The sequence below is a fragment of the Macrotis lagotis genome, unplaced genomic scaffold (genome assembly GCF_037893015.1).
Source record: "Macrotis lagotis isolate mMagLag1 unplaced genomic scaffold, bilby.v1.9.chrom.fasta BILBYCTG161, whole genome shotgun sequence".
In the NCBI taxonomy this organism is placed as follows: Eukaryota; Metazoa; Chordata; class Mammalia; order Peramelemorphia; family Peramelidae; genus Macrotis; species Macrotis lagotis.
In genome coordinates, this window is record NW_027422068.1 from 99017 (window position 1) to 109417 (window position 10401).

Here is a 10401-nt window from a genome sequence, read left to right on the forward strand (position 1 = left end):
AACCTCCAGATTGTAGGAATTCCCCATAGCCAGAGCCAACCTTGTCCACTTCCATCCAGGCCAAAGCCACCCTGCCACTGTTACCCATCATGCCTGCTTCTGACCCTTTGGGGTCAAAGAGGACAAGGGTCACTCTCTCTACCATGTGCCAGCCCTCTCATGAGGGTTGCCCTCCCTCACTTTGAAGAGACCCAGTAGCAAGGCCCACAGCTTGCCCAAGGCTTCTTCATCTTCCTAAGACAGTGTTTGAGGCCCTTCCCTCCCTGTTTTCCTCCTCTGTGGGCCCTGGCCAACTCACCAATCCCTCTCCTCTCTTTGTCCCTCTTGCGTGTCCCTATGGATATCTGCTGCTCCCCTTCCTCTCCCTCACCCCCTTTTCTGAGCCTATCTGTGGGGGGGGGGGGAGTGTGTGTGGGTATGTGAATAACATTAAAGCAAGAAAAAATTAACTTCAACAACTTTTTTTATTCTTTTTTATCTGCTGTGACAATAAAAACATATATCCTTCTGCTCTGGCATCTCTTAACTCTCTGTAATATTGCTGTATATATGCATATATATATATATATTTGTTTCTTTTTATACGCATCAGAAGGGTGACTGTGAGAAGAGTCCCAAGGAGATCTCGGTCCCATTAATACCTGCCAAGAGATAAGATCAAAATAGGGGTTAGGCAAGAAGCTGTCAGAATGCACCCCTCTAGAACCTTAAAGGAACCCACCCAGAAAACACCAGAGACACAGCTGATGAAAGCCAAGAATGTGACTATACAAAAACATTCCAGATGGGAGAAAGCCCTTTATGGTTTGGCTCTTTCCCTTTTGAATCTGGCACTAAATGAAACAGGAAAGATAAGTTTAGGAACCTGGAACAGAATTTTAGCCTGGATCTAGGGACACCTGAGGCTGGAAGGGGATGGCCCAGGAATGACATGCCACTTTCTGTGGAAGAAAAATGCTCCATTTCCCAACAAGTTGGGTTTGGGAGAGACTTCAGGAGACTCCAGCAAGATGGCAGCATGGGGTCTGCTCTGAGGGGAAAGTCTTTTATTTTTAACCTGTCTCTGGCCTCCGAGTGAAGCCATTTGGGAGAGACAGGTGGGCCATCTCCCCCGGAGTTACTACTGGGGTGCAGCAGGAGTGAGGATGGCCTACCCAGCTCCTTGTCAGGTGGAGAAGCTCATCCAGGAAGAAGAGAGATACAGAGAGAGACACAGGGACAGACAGAGACACAGACATTGAGCCAAGTGGGGCTCAGGTCCTTACTTGGCTTCACCAAATGGGAAGGTGGTGAGCACCTCTCCTTCTACATTGCAAATGTCCTTGTATGTCCACTCCCGATGGCAGTGGCAGGTTGACCCACATTTGATAGAGTTGCACTTTGGGCATGGTAGAAGCACCCAAGGCACTCTCTCTCCAGGCTGTCGCAGAGGCCTTCTCCATTCAGAATCAGCCTGCCTCTTTCATCATACATCTTCTCATTCTTCTCCCCACTGGGGAGCTCCACGGCCGATGAGCAGAAATTGGCTTGACCACTGGAGTGAGCGGCATCCAAGGGAAAAGCTTGGCTATGGGACTTAGCTTTGTACCGGAGGCTGAAACTGCTATGAATGGCAGCTTTTCCACAGGTGACAGATTTGGGGGCAAGCTTGCCTTTTATTCCAGCTTTGCAGACCACCTTGCCATGGACATCAGCTTTGCAGACAACCTTGCTGCTGGAACCATAGGTCTTGCTTTCGATTTCAAGGGCAGCCCACTTCTCCTGGGCACTCACTAACATGGCCTTCATTTTCACTTCAAGCTCAGGGTGAGCCACCTCCTTCTTCTCCTCCTTGTCCCCCAGCTGCTCAGACTTCCACACAACCACATTCTCCTTTTTCTCTGACATTGTAGAGATGGTATTCATTTTCGGTAACTGCAAGGCAGCTACACTTGCAGCCTCGGGTCCCCTTGGAACTGGCTTCGAGACCTTGGGAAGGATAGCAAGCAAACAGAGTCACTAGAGGTTAAGATGAGGGAGATTGATGTGGAGGGATTTTGGCTTCAGGGTCTGAGAAAGTCCATGGTCCTACAGGCACTAGGCTCAGTTTCTGCAAACAGAGGGGCCCTTGGGCACCTCCACAAAGAAGGGAGAGACAGGATGGGAGGGAAGCAGCCTGAGGAGGGTCACCCAAAGAAATGGCCAGGCCTGGTTTAGCCCATATCTCCTGCCTCCACCTTGCTTGTTCTTTCTCTCCTCTACATTCTCATTCCTCCACCTGGTTTTGTCTCTAAACCAGGGTCTTCAAAGAAGCTGCCATGAAAATCCTGAATGGACTCCCTGTCCTCTCTGCAAATCTCCTTTTGCTTTGGCTCTCTCTACCTCCAGTTGCCCTGGCTCCCCACTTGGATTCATCTTTTCTCCCACTCTGGGTGGTAACTGTCAACCTGCTGCTCCTTCTTCTTCCTCCCCTTGTTTTTCTACTTCTGACCCTGCTCTACCATCATCTGGTCCATGGTCCCTGACATTCTGTGTTTTACATCCCTGCCTCTATCCTCTATCATTTCAAGCAACATTTCTTCTAACACCCTTCACTGAAAAGGAGACCTTAGCCTTCAGGGCTGCCTGCGAGTAGCCTTGCTTGCTCTGGAACAGGATGAGGGGGGGAAGATGAGGAGAAAGTCTACCCAGGCATTTCCCCCCACACACACTTCTGCCCTAATGAAAGTAAAGCCAAGTATCTGGGGAGCAGGAACCAGGGGAACATTATTCTCTCTGGGATGGGGGGGGGATGTGGAGAAAGTCTACCCAGGCATTCTACCCAGTCTACCCAACTCATCCCCTGCTGAAAGTGCAGCCAAGAAGCTGAGGAGGGCCAGAAGAGCTCCAGTGACTGAAATCAAACAGATGCCACCACCAAGGAGGCTGGGCTGGAAGGACCTGATCTCCTAGAATAGAGGCCAAAGGACAAGAGGAGGCAGTTTTCAGCTGAAGCCATGGCAGCTTTCCTGGCAGGTGGGATTCGAAACAGGAACTGGACTTTCCTGGCCTTGGGAAGCAAACTGTCTTTACTTCTCCCCTTGGAGGCTTGCCCCTTCTCTGCCCTTTCCAGTCACACTTGCTGACTGCAGAAGGGGCACAGTCACCTGAGGTGGGGGAGGCCCAAAGCAGGTTACCATGGAAAATGGGAAATGCAGAGCAGAAGAAACACCCCTGGTCTTTCCAAAGTCAGTATGCAAACTGAGGCAAACACGGTAAAGTGACTTGTCCACAGTCACATAGGTTAGGATCTGAGCTCACATTTGAATACAGCAAGAGGAGTGTTCCTGACAACCATTCTGATCTCTGAGACCTGGTGACATAGCTCAGGCTTTATAGGCCCCAGATCACGCAGGCTTTCAGTGATTGGTCGACAATATGTCCAAGGCCAAGTCCTGATTGGATCAGAGTTAATAAAACCATCAATCACTTCTGTTTGAGCCAGAAACCCTCAGGATCTTCCTCTCCTAAACTGATTTTTTTTTGGGGGGGGGGGTCTAGGTAAAGGGACCATTCTTTGCTTCCTTTCTTTCCTGCCTCCCCACAATCACTGAATAGGCCTGGCCTTAGACAAACTCAGACCCTTAAAAGCCAAATTCCCCCAGTTCATCCAGTGCCATCTCCAGTCTTGCTAATCTTATCTGGCCCATGGATCCAAATGACTGCAGAGGAGAAAAAGAGGCTGGTAACTTTGAACAGAGTCTCCCCACTCAAATCCAATTCACTTGCATGTCATGGCATCAACTACCTGGTCTCATGATCTTCCTCAAGAAGATCCCAGGAAGAAGTAAAAGAGTTTCCAAATGGGTCACAAATTTTGATTTAAAAATTACATTAAAATTGAATATTTAATTTAGAATAATTCCATAAATGTATCATATTTCTATAAAATATATTAAGATTTATAGTACATAAAATAACATGAACCTCTTTAAGGTAATAAAATTCTTATATATGATAATTATGATATTATAAGAAAAATAAATTAAATTTGAATTTAAATAAAAGTCAAAATTTTAACAACTTCAATTTTTTAGAAGGAAGTGCAATGTTGCCACCTGAGACACTTCAAGGAGACTGAAAGAGTGGATCAGAGACCACCATTGTGGTCCTATTTCTGATGATGCACCTATGTGCACAGGTATCCAATGGACGATGGTTGCCCAGAGACCAACTTGGATTCTGAATTGTAGGGAATAATTTGAGATTAAAAACCACCTTTGACTTACTGGTATTTTTTTGCTTTAAATGCTATCACTCATACTATATTTCTCCATTTTGTTGATGAAGACATATAAATAGCTTAAGAATTTTCCTATGATCACTCAGTAGAAAAGGATAAATTGGCGATATCAGTAAGAATCTATAACACAACAAGATAACAACAGTTGTAACTCTTTAAACTATGTATTTGACCCCATAGAATGGACAGGATCTGATTATCACATTCTGTGGTAGATATACTTGGTTTGGGTTGGTTTTACTATTAAGCATCGAAGTCAATATGAAAAATAATAAATTCCTTGCTTTAAAAAATGAGGTTCCTTTCGCATTTCAAAATTTTAATGTATTCTAAACTGGGCTGTAGTGAAAATGAAAGGGGGAAAGGTGATAGAGAAGAAATGGGTTATTGTCTTTATCAAAAAGAAATTCTTCAAATGATGGAATCTTCTGGGAAAGGATGTTATTGTCTAACACTGGAATAATCAGTTGACTTGAGTCTTAAAACCATTACAACTCTTCCTGAGCCCCAATGTGTATTAAAATAAAACAAAAGAATAATATAAAGATTAATTGAAGCAATGGAAAGGAAATGGATTCAAGTGTTGCCAGGATCTTGTTCAGGAATTGGAAATGGAAATGTACTGACCAGGTTACTGGATTCATCCTCAATTTTGGTGTACACCCATTTGCGATTCTGGTGACATGTGGCCCCACATTTCTTTGAGTTGCTATCACACAAATCAATACAACTGTGAAGCACCCTGCCTTTACGGTCATATTTTCTTCGGTTTGTGCTGAGGCACATAAATACTTTAGGATGATACAGCAACGCTCCAGTCTTCCGCCGCACTACTGGGCCAGCTTTTGTGTCATCACCCAGTGCTGCCCTTGGGAGCTCTTCCTCTTCCTTCTGGGTATCATCAGACTCAGCAGCTGCTGCCTGGAGTCCTGGATCTTTCACTGTCAAGGATTCCATTTTCTGGGTGACTTCTTCCACTTCCTTCTCTGCTATCTTCCTTTGACGAGGGACTGCCTTTTTCCCAGTTTCCTCTAGGTTGCCATCAGAGTAGTCACTTAGAATTCCAATGCTATCACTCATTCTGGAGAGTGGGTGAAGGATCTTTCTCCCCTTTGCTTTGGAACAAGCTCCTGGATCTTAGGAAATGATAAAGAAGGACATATCATCACTAAAAATACATGAGTGTAATGAAAAAGCTGATTGAAATTGCTAATGCCACAACCTTTGGGAAAACATGGGAAAGGTCATTTTAATTTGTAAAATGTTGCTATGGTTCTTGTGAAAATTGAGAATAACCATCAATGTGAGCTAGAGGTTAAGTGTATTTCCAAATTTTCTAACATCTCATCTACTGATGTTGAAGGACTGAAAAAACTTAATGTGCAATCCGAACCTGAAGACAATGCAAAGACTGAGTTTTTGTTGTATATATGATGGATTTCACATGATTGCGCAAGAAATACTATGTAAAACAGTCAGATTAGGGAAGTGAGGTAGCAAAGGATGACAATCCCCTTTACCTAGCCACAGATGTGAGAAAAATGGCGTCTAAAGACTGTTAAATACAAAGCAATGTGATGGAGAGTCCCTGACATTTGAAATGAAAATGAAAAATATAGCATTTAAACTTTAGAAAACAAAGTTGGTATGAGAGAAACTTGAAAATTTCAAAGGAATTTTATAAAGTTTATAACAGTTATGTATCTGAAATTCTTAGAGCTTAAATTTCCCAAAGAATTTCAGGAATATGCTAGTTTGTCTGTGTGTGTGTGTGTGTGTGTGTGTGTGTGTGTGTGTGTGTGTGTGTGTGTAATCTAAAGGTGGTCTGGGGATTGTTGGGCAAGGAGAGTTAGGAAGAAGACACTATCACATGTACATGCCTAACACCCTGACCCTACAGAGATGAGTGGAACGTGAGAGGAGAGCATTGCCCTGAGTCGAGTGCTTCCTTTTTCCCTAAGAAATCATTGGGGTGTTTGTGGTGAGAAGTAAGGGTCAAGGATAGGGAAGGGTGGTGTCCCATCCCTAATTTACAGAGGCCTACAGGAGCCCTACCTACATGCTGCTGGTTCTTTACACTTGTAGTCACGAAATGGGAAGCTTTCAAAAGCCAATTGATGTTTCTAAAAAACAATTGGGAAAGACAACTCTTTGGATGAGGAGAAATGGGATTTCACCAGGATCTGGGTGTGAAACAGAGAATTGTGATTCAGAAATGCAAATCCTGGAGGGAGAAACTGGGGGTAAGTAAGTAGATTTGTTTGTAAGAGGGTTGTTTCCTGCTAGTTAGTGTGGCTTTGCTTCTGTTATACAGAAAATCCTCCTTTGGAGGGTCTAGACATCTCCCCCATTTACCCATATCCAAGTGATGCCTTAGCCTGCTAATCCCCTGGTTTGTAAAGAAGAGGCCATGTGGGTAGTCCCTTAGGGAGGTGGCAGAGACAAGGTGGAATCTCTGCTGGGGGTAGGGGAAGCCTAGTTTGTTATACAAAGGTCAGATTTTGGGTTCATAGGAAAAGTAGGAAAGACTGTAACTTTCACAGGGGAGGAAACTGAGTCCAGGGAGGGGAAACCTTGGCCCTCCTTCACATTGATGTATATAATATGAACCAAGATAATATCATGCAATGCAGAACAATATGTATTTTCAGTTTAAATTCCTGTGTAACAAATCCATAAATCGTCAGAGACTACAAGCTGTTGAGGAATGCGGCACAGTGATCCCCCCCCCCCAGTCCAGATCCGATCCGGGGCGACGGGGCCCATGCGGAGGCCCGGCCGGGCCAGAGAGGCTGGAGGCGGCGCCTCCTGTGCACCCCACGTTCGCAGTGGCTTCAGGACCCCTGGAGGCTGTGTGTGGGGCTCTGCCCCCCAAGGCCTTTGCTCCCCCAGAGGTCAGAGGACAGAAAAGCGGGGCCTGCCCGCGTCCGGAGCCCTCGGAGGCGCCCCGCCCTGCCGGAAAGGGCTGTGAGCCCGAGAGGAAGGGGCCTGCTCTGCCCTCCGGGGGGAAGGGGGGGCAGGAAGGGGGAGGGGCGGAGACCCGGGGGGAGGGGAGGATGGGCCCCTGCCCACGGGGCAACATGGCGGCCGCGGGCCCTGCCCCACGGGCCGAGATGGCGGCTGAAACCCCTGCCACACGGCCCAAGATGGCGTCCAGGGTCCCTGCCCACGGGGCAACATGGTGGCTGCGGCCCCTGCCCCACGGGCCGAGCTGGCGGCCGCGGGTCCTGCCGCACGGGCCGAGATGGCGGCCGCGACCCTGCCCCACGGGGCAACATGGCGGCCGCGGGCCTGGCCCCACGGGCCGAGCTGGCGGCCGCGACCCTGCCCCACGGGCCGAGATGGCGGCCGCGACCCTGCCCCACGGGGCAACATGGCGGCCGCGGGCCTGGCCGCACGGGCCGAGCTGGCGGCCGCGGGTCCTGCCGCACGGGCCGAGATGGCGGCCGCGACCCTGCCCCACGGGGCAACATGGCGGCCGCGGGCCTGGCCCCACGGGCCGAGCTGGCGGCCGCGACCCTGCCCCACGGGCCGAGATGGCGGCCGCGACCCTGCCCCACGGGGCAACATGGCGGCCGCGGGCCTGGCCGCACGGGCCGAGCTGGCGGCCGCGGGTCCTGCCGCACGGGCCGAGATGGCGGCCGCGACCCTGCCCCACGGGGCAACATGGCGGCCGCGGGCCTGGCCCCACGGGCCGAGCTGGCGGCCGCGACCCTGCCCCACGGGCCGAGATGGCGGCCGCGACCCTGCCCCACGGGGCAACATGGCGGCCGCGGGCCTGGCCGCACGGGCCGAGCTGGCGGCCGCGGGTCCTGCCGCACGGGCCGAGATGGCGGCCGCGACCCTGCCCCACGGGGCAACATGGCGGCCGCGGGCCTGGCCCCACGGGCCGAGCTGGCGGCCGCGGGTCCTGCCGCACGGGCCGAGATGGCGGCCGCGACCCTGCCCCACGGGGCAACATGGCGGCCGCGGGCCTGGCCCCACGGGCCGAGCTGGCGGCCGCGGGTCCTGCCGCACGGGCCGAGATGGCGGCCGCGACCCTGCCCCACGGGGGCAACATGGCGGCCGCGGGCCTGGCCCCACGGGCCGAGCTGGCGGCCGCGGGTCCTGCCGCACGGGCCGAGATGGCGGCCGCGACCCTGCCCCACGGGGCAACATGGCGGCCGCGGGCCTGGCCGCACGGGCCGAGCTGGCGGCCGCGGGTCCTGCCGCACGGGCCGAGATGGCGGCCGCGACCCTGCCCCACGGGGCAACATGGCGGCCGCGGGCCTGGCCCCACGGGCCGAGCTGGCGGCCGCGGGTCCTGCCGCACGGGCCGAGATGGCGGCCGCGACCCTGCCCCACGGGGCAACATGGCGGCCGCGGGCCTGGCCCCACGGGCCGAGCTGGCGGCCGCGACCCTGCCCCACGGGCCGAGATGGCGGCCGCGACCCTGCCCCACGGGGCAACATGGCGGCCGCGGGCCTGGCCGCACGGGCCGAGCTGGCGGCCGCGGGTCCTGCCGCACGGGCCGAGATGGCGGCCGCGACCCTGCCCCACGGGGCAACATGGCGGCCGCGGGCCTGGCCCCACGGGCCGAGCTGGCGGCCGCGACCCTGCCCCACGGGCCGAGATGGCGGCCGCGACCCTGCCCCACGGGGGCAACATGGCGGCCGCGGGCCTGGCCGCACGGGCCGAGCTGGCGGCCGCGGGTCCTGCCGCACGGGCCGAGATGGCGGCCGCGACCCTGCCCCACGGGGCAACATGGCGGCCGCGGGCCTGGCCCCACGGGCCGAGCTGGCGGCCGCGGGTCCTGCCGCACGGGCCGAGATGGCGGCCGCGACCCTGCCCCACGGGGCAACATGGCGGCCGCGGGCCTGGCCGCACGGGCCGAGATGGCGGCCGCGGCCCTGCCGCACGGGGCGACATGGCGGCCGCGGGCCTGGCCGCATGGGCCAAGATGGCGGCCGCGCTGGGCGGGGCCTGAGCAGGACCACGAGAAGCCTGGGCTTTCACAAGGGGAAACTGAGGCCGCGGGACCCTGACCACCTGACGGATGGCTACAGGCATGGCATTCCACACGTGAGCGTGGCGTGAGCTCGCGATCACTCACACAGTATAGAGAACCGCCTTGTAGCCCCGACACACGCGGCACACCGGGCACGGACACGGACACACAGGACATGGACACCCGGCACGGACACGGGCACACGGCACGGACACGGACACCCGGCACGGACAAGGACACCCGGCACGGACACGGGCTCCCCGTGGCGCCCTCCGCAGCCCCTTCGGGCGGGCCCGCGGGCGGCAGGGCCCCTCGGAACGGCGCCCCCGGCCCGGGCGCCCGAGGCTGCCAGCCACGTTCCGCTCAGAGGGGCGCAACATGGCTCCCGGAGCGCCCGCGGCTCCTTCTGGGGCTGCAGCCCCCCACCCCAGGGCGGTGGCTCAGACCCCCCAGCCCAGGGCGGTGGCTCAGACCCCCCTCTCCGTGCCAGGGCCGCGACTCGCCCCCCACACCTGGAATGTTGCGGACGAGGTGAAGCGCGGCCTACCTGTGTGCGGAGCCGCAGCCGCGTGTGGCCTCTTCTGGCCCCTAGGATCCATGGCAAACAAGAAGTGAGCAGCCTGAAGGTAGGGAGCTAGGATCCCACAAATGGTTGGGGGGGGCAGGGGGGAGGGGCACGGAAGCCGGCAGGACAGGGAGGGGAGGCCGAGGAGAGGCGGCCCCACCCCGGGCAGGACAAGTAGCCTGCCGCGCTGGGCGGGGCCTCAGCAGGAGCACGAGGGAAGCCTCCTCGCTTCCGCTTCCGGGGGAGGACCCTGAGGCCAGAGAGGGAAGCCCTGACCCGTGACAGGAAATCATGCATGACTTTGTCACGTGACTGAGCCTATGATCAGAACCACTAAAACATGTGGATGACCTCAGATGAGAAAGCATGTGACACGCACACATGTCAGAGTACACACGGAAACATGCGTCCCTTCCTGATGCTCTGTAGAGACCGCCTCCCCAGCCCCCTTCCTGGGGGTACAGGGGCCGAGAGACTCCCGGGAACAGGGGCGCCTGTCCGGGAGGCCGAGGCGCCCCCACATTCACATTCCGGCCAGAACGTCACAAGGCGCCCACTGTGCCCCTACGGGCTCGTTCTGGGGCACTG

At 54.9% G+C, this 10401-nt stretch overlaps 1 protein-coding gene across 1 annotated transcript; it reads right to left on the reverse strand.

The window, feature by feature from the left end:
* Nucleotides 1–489: 489 nt before the first annotated feature.
* On the reverse strand, nucleotides 490–10005 carry LOC141504128 (uncharacterized). Its single transcript, XM_074208962.1, has 4 exons — nucleotides 9796–10005; nucleotides 4889–5397; nucleotides 1266–1968; nucleotides 490–641 (listed from the first exon to the last, which is right to left on the reverse strand). Exons 1-3 carry the CDS (start codon nucleotides 9845–9847, stop codon nucleotides 1306–1308), a joined length of 1224 nt encoding a protein of 407 aa, XP_074065063.1. The 5' UTR covers nucleotides 9848–10005; the 3' UTR covers nucleotides 490–641; nucleotides 1266–1305.
* Between the last annotated feature and the right edge of the window lie 396 nt (nucleotides 10006–10401).